Source organism: Anabas testudineus, chromosome 7 (genome assembly GCF_900324465.2).
Source record: "Anabas testudineus chromosome 7, fAnaTes1.2, whole genome shotgun sequence".
Taxonomy (NCBI): Eukaryota; Metazoa; Chordata; class Actinopteri; order Anabantiformes; family Anabantidae; genus Anabas; species Anabas testudineus.
In genome coordinates this window covers 21,549,199-21,571,378 of record NC_046616.1, presented here as the reverse complement: position 1 = coordinate 21,571,378, position 22,180 = coordinate 21,549,199, and the positions used below count along the sequence as shown (strand labels likewise).

The 22,180-nt window shown below is 40.7% G+C and overlaps 1 protein-coding gene across 3 annotated transcripts in view; it reads right to left on the bottom strand.

Annotated features, from left to right (window-relative positions):
• Positions 1 to 22,180, bottom strand: part of LOC113167820 (arf-GAP with coiled-coil, ANK repeat and PH domain-containing protein 3-like) — a 49,590-nt gene that overhangs the window by 16,881 nt on the left and 10,529 nt on the right. For all 3 annotated transcript variants that reach the window (XM_026368692.1, XM_026368693.1, XM_026368694.1), the window contains exons 2-8: positions 11,217 to 11,274; positions 9,455 to 9,574; positions 8,753 to 8,806; positions 2,248 to 2,306; positions 1,721 to 1,904; positions 497 to 541; positions 290 to 385 (exon numbers count right to left, since the gene is read on the bottom strand). In XM_026368692.1, coding sequence (XP_026224477.1) covers positions 290 to 385; positions 497 to 541; positions 1,721 to 1,904; positions 2,248 to 2,306; positions 8,753 to 8,806; positions 9,455 to 9,574; positions 11,217 to 11,274 — 616 coding nt within the window. The remainder of the gene's footprint in view (positions 1 to 289; positions 386 to 496; positions 542 to 1,720; positions 1,905 to 2,247; positions 2,307 to 8,752; positions 8,807 to 9,454; positions 9,575 to 11,216; positions 11,275 to 22,180) is intronic.

The following is a 22,180-nucleotide window of genomic DNA, read 5'->3' as shown; positions in this document are numbered from 1 at the left end:
ACTTTTCACTTGCAAACACAGACTAAGCCTCCAGCAACATATTAGATCACAGTTTGATAATGAAGCCTCGAAGCAGTTCTTCTGTTGAGGTCACAAACCTGCTGTGACAACAATCACATGTGCACCAGCAGCTGTGATCGAGCTCTCTCTACAGTTCATGCAGAGGGGAAGCTTTTATATAAGTAAATGTAGTGCAATGCGTCAGTAGGTTTCCATCATTACGCGGAAACCTAACAGACAAATTATGTAACTGGCTCTTGTCGATAGTTCACGAAGGCGCTCAGCTCACCTCAGCAGCCAGTTTCTTCATGTACGGGTCGAGCTCATCCAGCAGGTTGTAGCCCTGCTGGAACAGCGAGTACTGGGCGTGCATGAATGACAGCATCTGGGTTGGACAGAAGCATTTGTTGTTGTTTTTTTTTTTTTTACTCCAATAAAGTATCATAACTACTAATGTGGAACAAATACATATGTTTGTGATTGTGCCCTCACTTACAGCATCTAGGATCTCAAATTTCTTCTTTGCCTGGAGGACATTAATCTGCAGAACAGAAAAAAAGACATGTGACATGTTTCTTAAAGACCATCACTGTGTGATAACCATAGCAATACACTATTACTGCATTTGTCACAGTGTGGCTATTGAGATAGCTCCCTCTAGTGGACAATGGTTTCCTTTTTCCTCACTAACACTGTTCATGTTAAAGTTTTTCTGACAAAGACAAACAACAGTATGTCCCATTACGTGTGCAGTTGACTGACAACACACTATCAAACATTACAAATACGTACATGAATGCAGCAATAGCAGAACTGTAGTTTTTGTGGCACTTCCTGGATTGAAGCCTTTACATTTTACATCTTAATGGATGCTAACCTAAATGAAGATTTTTTTGCTAGATTTAAGAGGGCACTGAAACACACAGAGCATCACCCCACAGCTCTGACCCTTCCTGCCTCAACACACTTTCAGTCAAGACTCAGATGTCTGAGAGCAGTGAGAGATGGCTGCCATCGGTCAAACACTGAAGAATGAATAGAGGGCACAGCCTTCACAACGATCACACTGAATCAATCTCCCTGTTCCCGTGGGCTGTCTTGAGCAGAGAATACAGGCATCATATGACATCATTGTCATTCCTCGACTGTACAGACGAGATGGGTTTGTCTAGTAATAACGTAAATGAAGACTTTATTTGAATTAGAAATGAAATCTGTTCAGCATGAATTTGATCAAAGTCATGTGGACTGATACTGACTGTTTGAGGCTCATTTAAAATTATGATTGATAGTATTTTTTAATAGACATGGCATGTGAATATACACTTGTGAAAAATGTGAAAAAATTAAGTTGTCAGTGCTCTCTAGTTGAGAAATGAACTAATGGAGCCACTGATTGAAAATACAACAGAAGTGCTTTTACATTTCTGTTTTCTCATTTGATTACCTTCACTCTATACTCTTCATAAACACCTGACAACCCAGATGGTCTATACTGTCTATTGTTACTTAATGCAGTGCACCAGCACAGCAGCTGATTGATTAACACTAACACTATTCTGGGCACAATGTGACTTTCTTAGTGTGAAGCCTGCACACCAAGGCATGGGCTTCCCACCAATACGTTTACATTTAATGTTGTGGCATTCCATGATAAAGCTTCAATGACTGACTCTACCTGATCATCTAATTGTGAGTATTTCAGTTATTTGTTGCTGACCTGCAGCACGTAGTCCAGAGCAAGGTGTCGGAAGCACTTGCGGGTGATGCTGAGTGTGCTGGTGGCCTCTTCGACCTCGTGAGGCTTGTTTCTCGGCGCCTGAGCATTCTTCACCTGCGCTATTTCCATGTCCTCGCGCACCCTGTCAAAGTGCTTCTTGGTCTCCTTGAACTTTCGGACATCGCTGACAGACAGAGAGGAGAAAACTTGAAGTAACCGCACACAGGATCCACATAAATTAAGGAGAAGATATTCATTACAGGTTTTGGATATTTGGAGCCACCACAAAGTCAACATGAGGGCACTAGTAACCTATTTGAGCTCAACTCTACATGATATGCCTGTGGCAAAATATCGTGGGCTGCAAAAGGTTGTACTCTGTTTAATATTTTAAAACACCAAAAAGGTTTTCGGAGGTAACAAGGGTACGTCTGCTCTTTAAAGGTTGGGGACTTGGGCTTTTTCCACCTGTGCTGAATTTTTCATCCTTCAATTCTGCAGGGGTTATAAGTTGTAGGTTTACTCACTCTTTAACAAAGTTGTGCAACTGCTGCTTCACAGACCTCTGAGCTTGATCAAACAGTATCTGAAACAGATGAAAAGAACTAATCAGAATTCATGAATTTCACTTTTTAAACAGGTAAACTGAAAAACTGCAGCCTTTAAAGCTGCTATTGTTGACTTATTAATACTAATACAAAGAAATGCATTTGTAGATTTAGACTGCATCAGAAATAACAAGCAAATACACAGTATGGAGAGGATTTTTCACCATTTCTGACATTTTATGAACAAAACTATTACACTAAACTAATAGATCAATCAGTAACTAAAATTACCACAACAAAGCTATGTGCCTTGTTTGCACTTGAAACATAATTGCATCGTAACAGAAACAGAAAATTATTCGGGGCCTGAAGGTCATTGCACTTTCTATTTACATAGAACTGTGATTGTACAACTACTGCAATTACCAGTACACTGCAATTTGTGCTACACAAGGCCTCAGTGTTATTTTCCAACTGTTTTTCCAGTTAAGGGTCGAGGGGTTACTGGAACCAGTCCCAACTGTCATTGGACCAGAGTCAGGCTACACCCTGGACAGGTCGCTAGTCTATCACCCACCTCGTCCGTGGTGACCCAGTTATTTTTAGTACAAAAAACACTGATGTAGTGCAGATAAGTCATTTGACATTATTTCAGTGGAGTAAGAAGTATAATAGCTTCCTCTGGATTGTAATGAGATATTGTAGGGAGCAGAAAAATAGAAATAGTCAAATACTACTACCTCAACATTGTACTTAATTACAGTATTTTGTATTTAATTACTTTTCACCACTGCAGCAAATTAAAATTAATACAACCACAACATGTGACACATTTTCTCATTTTAAAACCTTTGAAGGGGAAAAAAGGTGCTATTTATTTTTAACCAACAGAGGGAGACAAAGAATGACTTTCTCACAACATGCATTTAAAAGATGCAAATCTGCCATTAACGCCTGTTGTGCGATTAATGGAAGAAGAACGTTACTCAGACTCCAACACTCCCGCACTAACACAATACCACGCTGCCTTCAGTTAGCTGTTTTAAATTCAAGAGCCCTCCTCCTCTCTTTGAGCCTTAGAGCACATCCTCTGTGAGTGCTCTTGCAAACGTGCTGCTGCTGCTGCTGCTAAATAGGTCACTCGGGCAGGGGGGAGTGAGCAAGAGGGAGGAGAGGAGACAAGCTTTTGGTTCAATGTGACACTGAAGAGGCTGCATCCAACACAGAGTGTAAAGCCACACGGGCGAATTGTCAAACCCTCTGCGCTGCCACCACATGGGAACAGCCAGTTTAGTGAAAGTTTATTTAATTATGAGCCTGTGTGAATTGTAACCAGGCTAAATATAAATAAATGTGGCTAAGATGGAAGTGGTCAGTTTTACTACATTCCTGCCACCACCTCTGAGAGGGATGTTTTTGTTGTGATGCTGGGTTAAGGCCTCTTTTTACTGCTCTATAAACTCGCTGGATCTAAATGTGAGTCGAAGTGGAACAATAAAGAAGCCCTCAGATCCTGTTTGTTGCTTTGGGGTGCACATAATCACATCAGAAACCGCCCACTGTACTGTACACTACATGATTAACCAACAGAGATATTCTTCGGATGCTGCACCAGATGACAGCGAGCAGGTGAGCCAATTTTATTTGGTGGAGTAAATATTCTGCTTTTAATGACTTTTTCAAAAGTGTCACATTCACATGCCTCCCTCCTTGACTGTAAATCCCCTGGGTCTGATTGTGCTTGTGTGGTCAGCTAGTTTCACTAGATGCAACTTAACAAGATCAAGTGAGAACTGGAAGCATGTGTCATTGAGGGCCTCCACACAAACACATGATGCCTCAAAAGAAAACATGCAGGGCAGCGGTGTGCAGTGGTCTTACACAGCACATTCTAGTCTACATACAGGCTGCAAGCTAGACTGGGCTGCACCGGCCACACCTCCATGATGTCTGTGTGTAAATGCTGTGAGAGTTCCTGCCTATGGGAGAAATGCAGCCTGAAGCACTCCCGAGGTGCTTTGTGGGAAGATGCACTCTGCTTTCACCAGACCAAGGTGCTACAGGTTGTTACTGTGTGATGTGAACTAATCTGACTGAAAGAGGAAGTATGTTTACACAATGCTCTGCCAAATGTTCAATATGCCTCAAGGGATACTGCACCTTAATTAGATCCTCTAATAATGTACAATTCTGGTGATGGTGACATTGCTCTTTGCTCTGTTGGTCCAGCTGTTTGCGAACTCTCCTGATCAATATCGTGTGAACTGGCACAAAACTATTAAACAACATGTGTAGCTTGGTTTGCATCCAAATGTGATGAAGATTTCAAAGGAATCCTTCCTCTTCTGTTATGAGAACATTAGGAGGTTGGGGTTTGTGCTGCTAACTCTCCAGCTAGGCCTCAGAAGTAGATGGTGCAGTTAAAAGACTGGCAGATTAAATGATGTAAAGCCGTGTGGAACAGATGATAGAAATAGAATTTCTGATATGAATTTGAAGAATGCTGCAGTCTTCTCACAGATCTGATGTTTTTAACTGCTGCAAGTTTCAACTGTCCAGAAACTTAGTGGACGTCATGATTTATTCTGTTTAGTCTGTTTTCACTGCATTTTTGACTGTTTGTGATCTTACACGATTTTTATTTTTCATTTTTAATTATTTCCAGATTTCTTACCTTGTTGATTGATTGTTGATATTGGCGATGTGTACTGTACAGGCTCCTTCAGATCCTGTTGTGACTAGACTATTCTGCAGTGTTCTAACAATACAGTAAATGAGGACTCGCTCTGTTTGGACTTGAAATCTTTGCAGCTTATTGCCGACTATCATAACATTTCGTTCTAGTATCTGACAGACAGGTCAGCATAAACAGTGGAGCTGGAACGTGGACGAACAAAGAAAACACTGTCCGACACGCAATAGTAAGTCGAGGATATGACTTGATATCAGAGCAAAGGAATGAAACACAATGGACTACTGTACTGACAATTTGCTAAAATTCCCATCAGCATGTTGAGACACATACTAATCTAAAGAAATCAAACAAGCAATTATATCAGTCCAGCCAGAACACAAGAGTAAGCCCACAGTTTACTTTAAACATTCAGAGAGAAATGAGCCTAGTGTGGCAAGAACAACTGTTGTTTTTAGATTTGGACAAAGGACAACTCTGCTCCATGTTAACTGTTCCTAAAATAAAACCTCCATAGGTGGTTGGTACAGCCGGTCCTGTGCTGTCGCCACTAAGCAGCTTTGGTCATGGACTTCTACAAGTGATTGTTGTGTCAAAGATTTTCATTTGTGATCCGCTGGTCACAAACAAGCAGAGTGTTGAACCTTCAGGGCAGAGGTAGGCAAATAGCAACCTACTAACAAAAATATCAGTTAATAATGTTACTGCGTACCACACCTAATAAATGACCAGACATCAATTTGAACGAAGCGTTCAGATGAGCATCAGTTGTCGTCACTGTGCTCTTTTTGGAGACAGTTTTTGATTATTTTTTGCTTCCTGAAGACAGGATGCTGCTACTGTCTGAAAGGAATGATAAGAACTGCAGTTGCAGACAAAACCGCCTTCCTACTGTGTCTTGCTTTGTTTTCCAGTTTCCAAATATAACCAACTAGTGTTAGCATCCCACATGGGAATTCACTCATTCAGTACTGTATGTACAGCCCACTGCAAGAACACATTTCTATTCAAGGGGATTCAAATTCAGTTTATTTATATGTTTATGTAGATGATCACATGAACATATAATGCTGAAAATGTAACTGGAAAATTATATGTAGGTATGATTAAATTCTTCCACTCATACAGTATATGTTTTCTTCCAAATCCCATCACCCCGTATACAGTATAATCCTTTACTGCTCCATGCATGAAGACTTGGCAGCTCACGTTAGTCTCTCTGCATGTCATTTCTAATGGATGTTCTGAGTCAATAATTTATTGAGTATTCATACAATATGGAGTTTCATACTTGAATTAAACACAGACTGGCCTGATTCTGTTGATGCATCTGCCCATTTGAAAGAAAAATCTATTGTGAAATCTCTGGAAGGAAAAAGAAATGCAGGCTCGAAAATAAAAAGAACTATACTTGGCTTGTGTTTGACATTCATGCAAACAGAGCCTGTTTGTTCTGTTGCGTGTGGTATTGGACAGACAAGACAGCCGGACTATCAGGAAATGGAGGGGCAAACGGGCCAAAACTCTGCAACTTTGCTTGTCTCAGCTCACACGTTTGCATATATCTTCAAACATATGCCCTGTTTGTGTTTATTTTACGCATTTTTAAAATGCATCTGAGCGTGCACTGCGACAAGGGCATCTGGCTCTCGGTGCTCCCATATGTACGGTGCCATTTAATATTCTTGAGTGTCTGCTGTGTAGGGTAAGCACAGTGGCAGCTGCATGGCAAAGTGTGCACACAGAGGGACATCCGTCACAAGTAGCAGATATAACCATCATCATTTTTTATTCATTGGAGCACTGCTGGAGTCCCTCAGCTCCAGGAGAACCACACAGTTAAATGCACATGATGTCTTTCCTGATTAAAATATGAACGTGTAAAAGATGTCAACCCACAATGTTAACGCTTCAGCTAAAAATCTTTAACGTCAGTCGATGATGAAGCTTTCCTCACTGCATTAAAATTACATTGCTGTAAATGTAATATCTGTGAAATCTTTCATCTCAGGGGACTTTTCCTTATCACTTCAGTCTCCACTACTGATACTGTACATGTCCTTCTGGTCTGTTCTGCTTTTATGTCAGAGCAACAAAGAAAACCTTTGAGAGCCAATCATATTAATGTCCAGACAGACTTTTGGCTGTGGTGGACTGGAGGGAGAGACAGGGGAAAAAGGAGGCCAGAAACCCAGCTGAGTTTAAGTGGAGGAGGCCAGCTGGTCCCAGACCAAGCCACCCTCTCTTCATGGTCTGTGAAGTGTGACACTCTGAACCCAACAAACAAACAAAAAATGGGTCAGTCTGACAGAAAACACTGATGCAGCTCTGTAGTTGACTTTCGACTGGAGCTGGCAGGCACAGGCAACAGATAAGGGAGGGGAAGGGATGTTATCCTTAAACCTACCAAGAGCAAAGAGTGAACAGAAGGATAATGCCTTCTAGTCTAGTTCAGTATTGTTTGCATAGTTATAATGTTATGTTGTTAAAAGATACTAGTACATTATATGTTTAGAAATCATGAGCTTATCAATATTATTCTTTCTTGTTTTAAGGATGCAGATCCTCTATCTCCCTCTATATATTCTATATTTCTTTTTATATAATAACCCTTTAAAAAGACTTTTTAAAACCTAAGTTGAGACTACATGTTTTATTAATTGTAAGGCCTCACAGGCCCTGCAATAAATGTTGAGGAAAAAATTCTCCACTCAATGAGCCATTCTTTTACTACTTTTTATTTGTGCCTTGAGTTGTTTCATCGCTAAATGTAAAAGATGATAAATTGTTGCTCTGCTTACTATAAGAAATGACGAAGGCTTACTTACAGTCCTACTATGTACATTTCTGTCATTATGTCTTGTTGTACTAGCGCATGTATATCCACTCTTGTTGGAACCCCCACTCACTTACATATGAGACAAGAGGACACCACTGTATGGCTACAGGCAATCATCAGTCATGAACACACACATTACATATTGTACATTTATGCCTGGCCATATGTGACGCACTTTGTGACATGCCAAGGTTATACAGGGTAAACTACTGTCCAACAGTTAAAGCTAATCCACGCCTGCCTGGGTGACCTGGGCCATTTGCCCCCCATTTGTAATGCTAACCTCTCTCTACCAACAGAACGGGGAGTGGATATGGTGGAGGGATGGCTGATTTGCAATGACACACTCTGGTTGCAGCCTCAGAAAGGAATGTGATCTCACAGACACATTCACACATTCTGCCTACAGGTTCAAGCTAATGGACTTCAAAGAGCCTCAGAGGGGCAGAATAAGGGCAGGGGTCAGGAGCCTTGAAGGCAAAGAGGGGAAACACCACAGCAGTAAAGCACAAGATCTGTTCAATGCAAGGGTGAAGACCTGGAAAATGAAAGTACAACCACACAACTCAGAATGAGCAAAATATCACTTTACTGTTTGTGTATTTCACAGTTTTGACTCTGGAACTTTATGACAGAAAATGTTTCTGTAGCTCCAGAAATCCACACAGAGTGGTACCTCTTCACGCTAGAGGAACCCGCCGAAACGAAATTTATTTAAGCTGATAAACTTTGTAATTTGGCACAGAGACCACTGTTCTGAAAAATACAGTGTCAGATTTATTTCAGTGTGTCAGGTACATATCTAATGACCATTTACTGTAGGTAAATATACAGAAATTATCATGCCAGAATTAGTATCTGCTGATACCTAGTATTGAAGGTATGGATCAGTATCAGGGTAAAGAAAATCTACTCTGGACATGAAGGACAGCCTGAACAGCAGGCTCACTTACCATGTGGTAGTTGATGATCTCCTGGAGGCTTTCTCCACACTTTTCCAGGCACTCCTACAAAGACAATAACACAAATATCCTTAAATTAGATCATATGTAAAGAAATATTCTCATAACTGTAGCTATATTTGTATTTAAGAGTAAACGATGGAAATAAAAGCTGTCACAAACGAAACCCAAAATTTATTTCAATCCTAAATGGAAGAAAATGAAAAGATCCGCAAAGCTAAAGTTAAGTCAGAGCTGGTTAATGTCATTTATGCGCTACGGGATTTTTTCCCCTTGAACCCTGTACAGGAAAAGGAGCTATAATTGCAGGGCTGATTCTGTTCTCCTGTTTTTTTACAATGGAAACTACAAATATGAACAAGACTTTAATAAGAAACTCACAATTAGCCACACAACTGAAGCCAAGAAGGCTTTTAATAGTAGTTCATGTCAGCAGCAGTGAAAATACTCCAAGACACTGACGTTGTGCGCTGAGTCAGGAGTGTGTTTCCATAACCAACCTGATCCTCACTTACTAATCTGTTAGTCTGTTAGTAATCACACTCACAGAGGAGGAAAGTCCCTATCCCTGGAGACACTGTAACAATCCTCTCCAACAAGCAAAAGCAATAAAGCCACAATAAAGGTTATAATGGTTCAAACAGAGGCAAGATGAAATGACTTGGACTGGTTCCCGGCTCATCGGAACCTCACCGAGATCATCTCATCCTTCTTGCACTGCTGAGACAGATCCCGAATGCCGTTGACAAACAGCTTGTTGGCGCTGGCATACGCCTTCCCCGCTTCAATCATCCCACTGCATAGCTTCACCAGCTGTGGACAGAAGACACATTTGGAGAGGACAACTCGAAGCATACATTTGGTAACATACAGTGGTGGGTGACATCTCAGGTGGGCTCCATATGTCAGTGCCTGAGGTCAGCATAGGGCCTTCACGTTATCCAGGATTATATCATCGATAACAGACACTGATAATTCAGCATGTATGCTTTGTGCATGAGTGCATCTTCATCACATACTGTAAAAGAGCAGCTTAATACATTTACCCTGCCACTGCCAGCAACATGTGGCACGAAGTCTGCTTTGTGTAGTTTACTTCCATGACAGGAAAATTGGTTTCTTCTTATTTTTCTCTCTGTGTTCTGTCGCCAGCTATTCAACTTCTCATCATTTCTCCAGCTAAATCCCATTTTCTCCCAGCTGCTAACCAGACATGAGACAGAGGTAAGCGTAATGTTTTAAGTTGAACATTTTGGGAGTGCTGACCTGACAGGGACCGATAACATTCTCATTCTCTACACAAAGCTAGAGCTAAGACACAGTTAGCAAGCTACAGTACTCCCATTGGCTCCTAAATTTAAAAAGCTAAATCTTGCTGTTTAAAATGTCATATCTTGAATGTTTAATTCACTTACAATCTGTATAAAAACTAAAAGTCGTGGTTTTACAAGCAGTACTAGAGTAATGCTAGGTGTTAGCCTGCTTTTAGCCTGAATGCTAGTTTAAGCTAACAGTTTCTGGTTTTATAGTTAGCAACACAACAGAAGAGTGGTATAAATCTTTATAAATTAATTTGATCGAAAAAAAGTTTAGTTTACAAAATACTTAGCTTTTTCCCGGATGTAACTGTGTATGTGTGAGGGCATTGGCATTTGTAGGAAGTTAACGCTACTGACGCTAAGACGTTACTGCAATGAATGTTGGTACTCATCTAAAAGAAAACGTACAAAGTAAAGGTGACTATAAAACCAAGTAGTACACAGCAGTGCTTTCAGCTAAATGTTTAACGACAATGCTAACATTCTTATGCTGTGCTAATTAATTAGCACTAAAATAAGTCGATCATGAAAATAATAGATACCTGAACTATTGCAAAGTACTGGACAAACTGAAGGTTTGAATTGATTTGGGCTCAAATGAAAAAGTAAAGGGATAGTAGTTGTACTCACTGTTTTTGGAGAATTGGATTGTCTTGTATGTTTAAATTAAAGTTGCCATTTGTGAAATTGATATTTTCATCATCTTTATTTATTTTATATATATATATATATATGTCTGGTTTTGAGAGATGTCTTAAGAAAAGCCTCTGTACATATGAAATGTTCTTAAACTGCTGATTTGTTCGCACCTTTGTCTTTACCACGATTAATCCCACTGTATAATGGGAAAGTTGAAAGCATGCCCTACACTGCAGGTGGCCCTGAAAGAGCAGGAGAATGTATATATCTAGACCAGTTAGGTAGAAATTATTATGCTGTAAGTTATTTTTTATTGACTTTATCAACAATATCTACAGGTCAACATGCAGGATTTTCAGCCACGCCACTTCTGACCCACACAAGCAGGACGTCCCTTAAAGTTTCAACTTACAGACAGCAATGCATAATTTGTTTATTGTGTTGTTAGTTTGTATTGAGTTGCTCCAAAATACATGCTAAAATATCAAATGACTTACCTTATCTAGTTTTGCCTCAATCTCCACAACTTCTGTCTCCACCTCATCGATATTTGCCCTGAAAAACAAAATGAAACAAGCTGTTAGTGCATTAGTGGTAATGTGTTACTATATGACTGAAAGAAATTCCATTAAGATCATTTATCGTGTTGGAAAACAGCCGTTCTACAATCTGGTTGTGATTTCCCACATTCTCAGAAAGCATGAGGACACCCTATAAATCTGTGAGTGACAGATGGACTTTTGCGGAGCCACAGCACAACATGATTGCACAGCAAAAGGCGAAAGTGTGGGTGTGCTTTAAGTGAGCGAGACGCCGTCTCGGGAGCAGTTCAGCTCTGTCAAAACAAAGTGACAGACAAGGTCTCCACTGAGTGAGGCGAACGTGGCTGTCTGGCTCATCCCCGCAACCCTCCAATCCACCTACCCACTGTCAACAACACCACCACAACCGCGTCTGGAGCCTACATAACTGAAAGAGGTGTGATTTACACCCAGTGGCTTACATTTAGATGATGCAGTCCCTAAAAGCAACACTTCCAAATGTATCTACAACTGAGGCAGTATATGGATCATGAACATCATCTTCATGTGTTAATATCTATAGCCTCTATATCTATAGACTCTAGCTCTGTAGCCCATAACTTACTATATCACCCCATTTTTAATCACACTACTTTAACATCAGCCTCAAAGACGGAAATATCAGTCAGCCAGAGAGCCTGCTACCTCCGTACAAACTGAAATATCTAAAGAACACGGCATGAATTTCCATCAAATGTTGAATAGTGACATTCACTGTCCCCCGAGGATCAATCCTACTGACTGTGATAATCTACGGTTACTGCAGCATTGACAGTAGCATGTGTGTTTTTATAGCCAAACCACGTCCAATGTAAGTTGAGGATGATCCATGTCTGGCAATTAAATTGGAATACATAACAATAAACTTGGTAAATGTTAGAAGTCAAGTCTCACCTCTGCACAGCTGGTCAATCATTATGTGAAGCTGATATGAATGTCAGACAGTTTGTTTGGAGAAGTTACAGAAATTCTTTCTGACATTGGAAAGGTGTAGATGGAGCAGGGTTCCACTGCTGTTTGACTATCTTATGAGAACTTGTAAAGAACCACACTGGCTGCTTTCCCTTAAATGCACTTAAAGCTAGTATTCCATTTGTTATCAGAGAGACGGGGTTATAAATCACGGCTCTACACACACAGCAGCTCTGTGATGAGAGTATCTTTGGCATTTATCGTCAGCGCTGATATGATACAAAACTTGTATCTGTCTCATCTCTTTCTCTCTGGCCTTGAGTGGATTAGCCTGCTTGGCCGGCTGCGACGAGCTCAGTGGAGGAAGGATGGCACATGCGCTCATATTCCTCTCCACCCCCACACATTTCACCTTCTCCTTTTATATAGAGTGTGGAGGGGAGAAATACTCCAGAGAGGAAATATCAGTCAAAAGCTCAGATTCATGTAAAATGGAAACATATGTTACCTAAATAATCAACACCATATATTTCCACATGTGGATCTGTGTTATTGTAACCTCAAGTGATCTCCTACTGAACAAACCATCCAAGCTAACCACACCCATGGATAATCTTGCAGTGAGCAAAGCTGTTTTCATTGCTGATGTCATTTTTGAAACAGCCCTTTTAATGTGATAATGCAGCGCTTAGCAGGCTCTTGCTATTGAACCTCTTTTCCCTCATGCCTTTGAGCAGCAACAGTCGGACTTATGTTGAAATATTACTTTCAAATGTCTACAGATACCAAACACAGTTAATAAATCATCTATTTTAATCGGCATCAATCAAATGCTTTCAGAAATATCCTGATGGGGAATTTGTTGTTGGACAGCTGCACATAGATGATGGCACTACTACAGGGTTCTGGCTATAAAGGATCACAACCCAAAGCGGACGCAGACCACTGCTTTGGTTCACAGCTAATTAGCTACTAAGCATTATTTTAATGATAGATTAATCGTTCAGATGATTAAATGGGCAAAAAATGTTCATTGCAACTCCAAGTCCAAGGTGACTTCTACATTATGTCCTGTTTTGTCCAACCATAGGCCAAAACCTTAAGATAATTAGTTTATAAATGACATAAAACAATAAGCAAAAATTCTTCACATTAGAGAAACTGGAGCAAAAAAAGAAAAAAATAAGAAATATCAAAACAGTTGAGATATTTAGTGTGCCTCTGCATGGTAATAACCCAGCTGGCTCTTCCAGATGTGGACACCATCTCACAGGACAGCTGCTGCCATTAGACATCCCCAGGGCATAACCCCTACTGCCCTGTCTCACTGCACATGCCTCCCACATACGCACACAATGCCCCGGGCCCGTAGCCACAGCAACCACCTCCTAAGTGGGCCACAGAGGTCCCTAATGTGCTTGTGAGTTGACCCTTAATCACACCATGGGAAACAGAGAAGCTAAATACTACTGTGACAAGAGACGACCACTGCTGCATCATTAAAACCTCATACGGAGCCTATTAAACAGCAGTAAATCTACCTCTGGTTCACATGTCAATGAGTACACCAACATCACTGACCAATAAAAATAAACACGCAATCTGTGGTTGTTCTTAATGTCTCATTAGGACTGAACAGCAAAAACACAAGTTTATCACTTATCTAGCCAGACTGAGGTTATATTTGCCTGTTGGTATGCAGGATTAGTCTGGGAGGGGAGGAAAGACGGAGGAGCTGTTTACTGGCCCCAGAATAATTATAATAATAATTTCTTTCATTCATGAGCCACAAAACATCTTAATTACAGTAGCAAGAAAAAGTATGCAAATTTAATGGAATTTCATGGTTTTCTGCATTTATTTGTCATACAATGTTTTCTGATCTTCCTCGTCAGATGTGGACTAGAGCATTACACTAAAGCTGGAAAGGGTTACAAAGTGATTTCAAAGACTTTTAAAGAAATTCACCAGTCTACCGTTAGGCATACCTACAAATGGAGACACACACCCACTTCTTTTTTGGTCCACTTGGAGAAAGTGTATGGTATTTTTCAACTGTAAATATTTGTAAATTAGCAGTGATAGTAAACTAAAGTCGTAATTGCATCACAATTTGTGAAGGTTAGCACGTACACTGCTCAAATAAATTAATCCAAGTTTAGCATCAGGTCAGTTACCTATCTGGAAAATAGATCTGGTGAGTTCAGTAGCAGAACCTGTGTGAACCATATACTGGTCCTCAGTCAGACTGATTCTAATTGTTGCATGCTCATCTGCAGAGAGGTTTGTGCAAATTCTCCTACAGGAAGCATGTTTAACCATTAAGTAGTGGGTTTGAAGTCATATGAAATACTGCAGTGAAGTAACCCAAATTTATACCCCCGTACAACACTTGTGTAAATGTACTTAATTGCTTTCCACTGCTGGCAGTAGTGTGTCTTGGCTGCTTTGAGTGAACCGGATGGCTGAGAGAGATGTAGTGGGGCTCAGATGCTCCAGAGGGTTGTGTTTTGGAGGGTGAATCAAGGCAGCCTGGTAGTGTTTTTGGAGAATGAGCAGGTGGGATGCTGAGGAGAGGGCCAACACTGGGTACAGGTAGTGACCCCTCAAATTCAGCTGTGCCTCAAACAAATCCAATCCGCCAGCTGGGAGTGTGACAACAACTACAGACAGCAGCCCGCTTGGGAGAGCAAATTAGCCAGTGAGTGATGCAGCAGTGTCAGTGCTCTGGTCTTCATGCCAGCATACAAATGAGAACAGCTGTGGAGCAGACTGAGTGCTAACTTCAAGTGATCCTCAGCAATCAGCAGACTGTGTGATATTAGTCTGCTGGTTTGTTTTTTCTTGCTCTCTTCAGTATCTTGTCATCATTCAAAACCTATCACAAAAGGCTTCACCAACGTGAAGAATGTGAGAGGCCATATAGAGGGGCAGGAGGTGGGGTAGAGGAGGACAACCAAAGTGTTGAAGACACTGTCTGTCTGAGGACCCCATTGTGACAACGCAGCTTCCTGTCTGAAGAAAAGGCAGCATTTTGTCATAATATTGATTGCTTTAGTGTCCTAATTGAAGCTGGATTGCAGGGTTGAATGGTTGATTGAAGGGGGGTGGAATACAGCGGACAGCAGCTCTGGTTATTCTTAGCTACATGGCTCCTAATGCCCTTCCTGGTTCTCCCCCTCCTCCACCTCCTCCTCCAGACCACTATATGAACTACTGCAGGGTAAAAGGAGGCACCCCTAGCAATGCCAAGCACTTGAATAGAGTATACACACATATATATTGCCTTTACTAGCTAACCACCCCAAAATATTTTAACTCCTCCAACATTTGACCAACAACACTATAAACTCCTGTCCTTAACAATCAGGAAGAAGCCTTACTATTAGACAGCTGAATTGGTTAAAATAGGAGCGTACTGGTATTATGATACGCATGGATCAAAAAAGTGGCTGATATGTTTGATGTAGACATGATGTTAAAGAGAATGTTGAATTACCTAACACAGATCTTATGACCAGCCGACTTTTGCACTCACCCAGCTGGTGTCACCTTGACATCATTATCCTAATAATTTGAGAATTATGTTGCCCCATAATATGTAGTAAACCAATCCTAATGCAATTAAGGTGCAGAATGAGTTCAAATGTCTTCAGTAATAGCCTCCACATATGTGTGTTCAAAGCCCTGACTGTTGTTTCATAAGCCCAGGCTTTTATTTCCACTTGAAAGCTTATATGTGTTTGTCATCCTTAAACAGGCCTGCTTTCAGTTTCAGGAGAGAGCTCAGCCGCCCTGTAAACACTGCTCACATTTCTTCACCGGGTGTGCCATTATTGTTGCATTAAGCTCAAACCCTCCTCAACAACACACATCTGCACTAATGGACTCACTAAAGTGACATGTCTGCTGCAGCAATAATTACTCGTTCATGCTTCGATTACAACACGCTGGCGGCCTGAGCACTAATCTGTCAGTGAATGCATAGCTTTACTTCCATGTACTAAATGTGTGTTATCCATCCCAGGGTTAACATGCATGTCTCAGGACAGGTGCTTACTCAATCCATGCCAGTGTATAAATAAAGGGCTGGGTGGCTCCTCTATAAGTAAAGCATATTTCTCACCACCACCACCCTGATTGTCTACTGTGCCAAATATTTGAATGTAGCCAAACAGCTGAGTGGCAACCATTCACCAACATTCACCAAACCCAGTCTCTCCGACAACATTCACTTGCCTGAGGAGACACTCCCACCCCCCCCATTCATTTAGTGGACTAGTGCAGATAACACCACCACTTTGGCCAAACTAGTTGAAGAAGCATGTCTCATATCTCTCCCACATGTGTTAAAATACTGTCAGCTGCAGAGATCATAAAAGGACAGGACCTATAAACCTGGGAGCAGGTCCATGTCTTTTTTTGTCTGACCCAACAGCCCAAACCCCAAAAGCTTTTAATCTTATAATGAGCAATAGCATGAAGCAAGACTAACTACAAAAGCAGAAATGAAAAATAGAATTTGGTTGGGTAAGATAAAACACACTAAAATCTGTTTTACTTCACTGTTTTCCTGAATACTATAGTGTGTGTGCGATCTACCAGGATAAAAGCCAAACCCCTCACTGCCCTGCAGGCTCTCAGTGAAGCAGTAACTAAAATCGACACTGACTGCCATAACTGCCACCTGACCAAGCTCGTCGTCGTGGAAAAGCCCTCATAAAAAACTGGGTCTGTTTTAGGAGAAGGGCATACGTGTAACCTCTGTAACAACAATGAAGGCCTCATATTGCCAAGGACAGAAGCTATTGTAAGCCAAGTGCACAACATTTATGTCTCTAAGTTACAAAAATACTGTACAGGAATACAGAGCATTTAATATATGCTTCTTATGCTGTTATCTAAAAAGACAGAAAGAGAATAATCTGTCCATGAAAAATTATCTGTTGGGCTAATTCTGCAGTTTTGTTATTGAGAGCAATGAGAAGCATATGAAATGGAAATTAGATTAGACAGAGTGTCTCAAAATAGACACACCAACAGTGTTCTTCTGTACGCCGATGTGATTTCTTTTTCTTCTCTACTAGTACCAGCAATTGTACAATTTAGTTTCTCCAGCCTGAGCTGTAGTTGTCGTAGTTCTAACCACGACAACCAAACTGTGAAACAGGAAGTCCAAGCATTCTTAGAGACTTATGATTGGTAGAACCCAGACAACCCAGACTTTGCTATATGGAAAGCCACAATTATTACCCATCATCACTACACCTTTCATCCACCACCATACCTATTTTAATCTAGTTTTAAATTGCCAGCAGGAAAGAAATCTTGACCTTTTTGGCTTTCCATAATGCCATGCTGTTTAGGAGGGGGAAGTGTTATTTGCATGTCTTAAACTAATGTTGGCCTACCTTCTAAGAGGGTGTTTCTGTATAATAGACTGGCATATAGGAATGTGAAAGTTGGTTTATTTTTGTTTTGTAATCTTAAATATTTTCTCCCCAATCATCCTGAAATATTTCATTTGTCTGGTAAACTTTAAAACGCACTAAGCACTAATAAAACAAAGAAATAAGTTACATATGCTAATGCTTGATACAAGCCTTCAGTCACATTCATCACTGGACAGTAATTTATCATCCTTTTCTTGTCATTCCAGAGGGAAAAGGCAGGCCAGTAATCACAGCTGCCATGCCAGGTGGGACAAATGTCCCCATCGTGCCTACAGGCGTCTTGTTTCCGCAGTATTCAGACCACATTTTCTCACAATGATGTCAGTCAGCCAAACCTGAATTTGTGAAAACAAAGCAGGACCTTCACTGTAAGGAATTTTTCAAACCCTGGCCTGGCATAGGAAGTCAGAAAGATAGACCATCTGCGTGGCCTCAGCTCTGAGAGATGTCGTGAGCTGTTTGGACTGGAAAGAGTGGGAACAGTGAGTGAAAGAAGACAGGAAGGGTAAAGGAGTCTGACTGCAGAAAATCTGGCTGACATATTCTTCTGCTCGCTGCATTCGACCTTTCCAAAGTCAACACTCCTGATGGGGTTTTTTGGTTTGTTTTTATCTAGTCTGGCACCAGGTTCCACCTCAGATAACCAGTCTGTTGTAGGTGAACTTTTGCCTGTCTGTTACCTTTGCCTCCTGCACATCTAACTTTCCTGCCAACCCTCTGCCATCTCTCCCTTCTGCATTACATGGGTTAGCTCTGCGGTGCTTCTCTGTATACCACAGACCACAGTGCATAAATCCTGAGGGAATGACAACCCAGAAAGCTTCATGTGTCCCATCAGAAAGCAACATAAGAACACATTTGATGTCAAAAAAAACTATGTAGCAATAAACAGAGGCAAGACTTGAAACACTTACAGTATGTCACGAATATAAATAAAAAACAAACACCAGAAAAGGAGTGAATGATTAATGCCAGTGGTAACTACTTAGATCTTCACTTGACAGTTTAACTGCCCAGGGACAGTAATTGGAGCCCACAAACAATCAAAGGAAAGGAGAAAATAAATTTGATTGGTGGTGTCAACGACTTAGCTGTGGTAAGAGACGATCCTCAATCATGTAAGAGGAGGCCCAACAACATCCTCCATTTAATAATCGGCCAATACTGGTGGGATGTATAGCGATTTTGTAATATTTGAAATATATATATTTTTTATAATTTTATCTAGTCTACATGAGCCAGCTCTTGTCCTGGTATTATTTTGCTGGATCATATTCATCATAAATCGTGAATAGTTTTAGTGTTTTGTGGCTTTTTTTTTTTTTACTAAAATTGCTCCATAATATTGTTATGGTACTTTTGTACCATTATGTTCATTCATTTGCACATTCACATACAAAGAAATGGAAAAGTGTGATAATGACAGTGATAATACATTTTCCCCAAATTTCTAAATCACTGATTTAAGACCAAGATAACCCTTGTCAACTAAGGTTATTTTCCCAGACTTCAAAAAGCTCAGTGCAAAGCCTGATGAGTTCTCAACTGTTTCCCAGCTGCACAGTACTCAAGATGAGGAAACTGATCTGTATGTGAAAAATTGGTGGAATGCTCCATTAAGAAAAGACTGGTTGCATTTCCAAACTGTCAAATTTGATTTTCTATTGTTCTTGACCATAGAAGGAAAACCATTCAATTCAATCTACTATTTTCCTGCATCAGATTGTTAGTGTGTTGTACAACCTCAAAAACCGTGTGTGTACATTTTCAGGCTCTCCCTTGGTGAGAGACACTAGTTCAGGCGCTGTCCAACAACTAACAGTTTACAGTCGCTGAGCACACAACAGGGATACCATTCCCACCTGATCCCAGTAGACGAATCCCATCTTCTCAGTCTTCACACGAGGAGAAGGAGAACAGCGCGATTGTTCTGCAGAGACATTCATATTGAAGAAAGTTTCTGCAGCCAAGCTAATTCCTCCAACAATATGTCCAAGGAAGAAGTCCAAGAATGAGTCCATACACAGACTCAACACAATTCACAGTTCAAATGTAGAGTGAGAACTACACAACAAAGAAAGGTTTTACACTCTCATATCTGTTGTTTCACTGTAAGACCACTGCTAGCAGCTGGTTAGCTTAGCATTAAGATCAGCTAGCCGTAAGAGTGGCATTAACCTCCTCATCATCCTCATCTCATTTATGGCAAGACAGCATATTTTGCTATAAACTAGCAGCTCTGTGGCTAAATGGTTTATAACAGCAAAGCCAACATGCTGCTGGTTAGCTGGCTTAATATTTCCCACATTCACAATCTAGTCACCATTAGCTTGCTAACATTTGCTAAATAAGCAAATCTACATACTGGATGTAAAATCTGACCTGATGATGATGAAGAAGTTAAAGGATCATCAAGTCACATACAGTACATACAGTAGATAATGTTGGTGAAACCCTGATTTCTGACCCTGCAGTGACCCTGCAGAGTGATGGGACCCCTGGGGAGCAAGCAGCTGCCTCAGCCCCTGTCTGATCACAGTCCAGAGTCAGGAAGCACAGAGATTCACACAGAAAAGAAGTGAGTTCGGCTGCCAAGAGAAAAAAAATAAATAAAAAAAATCCAACGACAGCTGAGGAGGCCTTTCCCGCTCTTTTTGAAATACAGCGCATTCAAATTCAAAGCAGTTGGCCCAGAAAAGTCTATGAGAACAGCAGTGAGATACTTACTGTATGACAAAGATATCCACATCATTTGGACTCAAGCCAATAAACATCTCCGCATGAGTTGGAGAAAGTGAAGAGAAGAATGAGCAGATGATAAAAGGCTCTTTCAAGTATAAAATATGTAAATGTGACACACGCTCCTGCTTTCTTCTCACTGAAGTCATCCTCCGAGATTTTAAATAATGAATTTAACATGGTCTCCATTTATAACTTGTCTGGCTTTGGGATTTGCGCAGCAGACAATTGGCAAAACATCTGGATTATCTAATTTTAGCCTTTACTCAGACAGATTTATTTAAGGTTATGTGACCAAAGAAAAGCCAGTTATTGTGTAAATATTAGAGCAGAATTCTTCAGCTTGCATTAAGAAGATGGGGAGACGTGGGCACACGCCTGAACTCTACAATTATGACCTCTGGTTGCCATAATTTGGTATAAAGGTTTCTGTCCTGCTAGATCAGAGCTGGATCTGTGAAGGTTTTCTTCATGTGTCAGCCTTTCCACTAATATTTCAAAGATTTAACTATGGGTCAGCTTTGGAACAGATGTCTTCTGCAGGATATCGTCTTTCATTATGAAGTCAGGCAGCTGGAGGGATTTCAACACTGAACATAGTCATAACTTACTGTACTTAAAGCAAAACCTTTCCATTCTAATAAACCATCAACTGTCCTCCACACTACTGACTGCTGATCTTCACTTGTTGCCCTTTTAAAAAGCATCTTCTCAGAGAATCTGAATATAAACCACAGCAGCAGCATCGTTCTCTTCATTCACAGGGTGGTTGATTATTTGTATACCCTGGGAGTTGCTGATGTTAGAGTAGTGGAACAGTGAAAGCAGCAGGACCAAGACTGAGGCTTATCTGGGAATCAGTGGGAGATTTTTATTTGTGGCTGGAGTGCGGGCAGCTGGCCATACTCGCTCCTACTAAAGAGGGCAGGAGGGAAGATGATGTATAGAATAGGTTGGTCAGACAAACAGGAAATTTCAAGATATCACTTAGGGGTTTATGGGGACATTTAGTGAGAGTTATGTATTAATAATAAAGGACTCGGTTTGAAACTGAGGCCTGATCCGGATCTATCCTTGATGTTTAACAATGAGGTTTCCTTCCTCGTTTATAAGACTGATTGTATAGATTATCATCTATATTGATCAATAGGGCTTTATCACCCAGCCATCAATTTATTTTTGACAACATGAAAATTGTTGTCAGTTCAAACCTCTTTTGACGGACATACACATACCCCTATGGTGTGTTAACTGACATCCCGCTGTGTGAGCTATAGGAAGGTTAGCATCTGTCAGTAAATTGCAAAGACAAGGATACTGTGATTTCAATTTAGTCTTGAAGATTAGATTTAATGTGGTTTATTCCTTCCTCCAGTTTTCCACACACCATTCATGTTCCTAAAAGCCTCTGGAGCTTTGCGGCTAGAGCTGCATTAGCTACTAATACATCCCCCAGTCTGTGCTGAACACTACAACCACAGAGCAGGAGATTATAGGGATCAGTTAGCAATAACTGATGACACTGAATGCACTGATGTACATGTACTGCATGCAATAAGACAATCAGAGAGGAAGTGAGGAAAAGGTATGAAGACAGAGGTTTCCATAAATACAACCATCAATGTCAGCTTCTAGTATTTACAGTGAATATGGAAGCAGTCATGAATTGCTCTCATCCTGAACTTCCTGCTGACTGTCCTGTTCTTGGAAGCTGAAGAGGAATGCAGCTAAAAAAAGAGACAATGAATGGGAATGTGGCCAGCAAGTCATGCATAA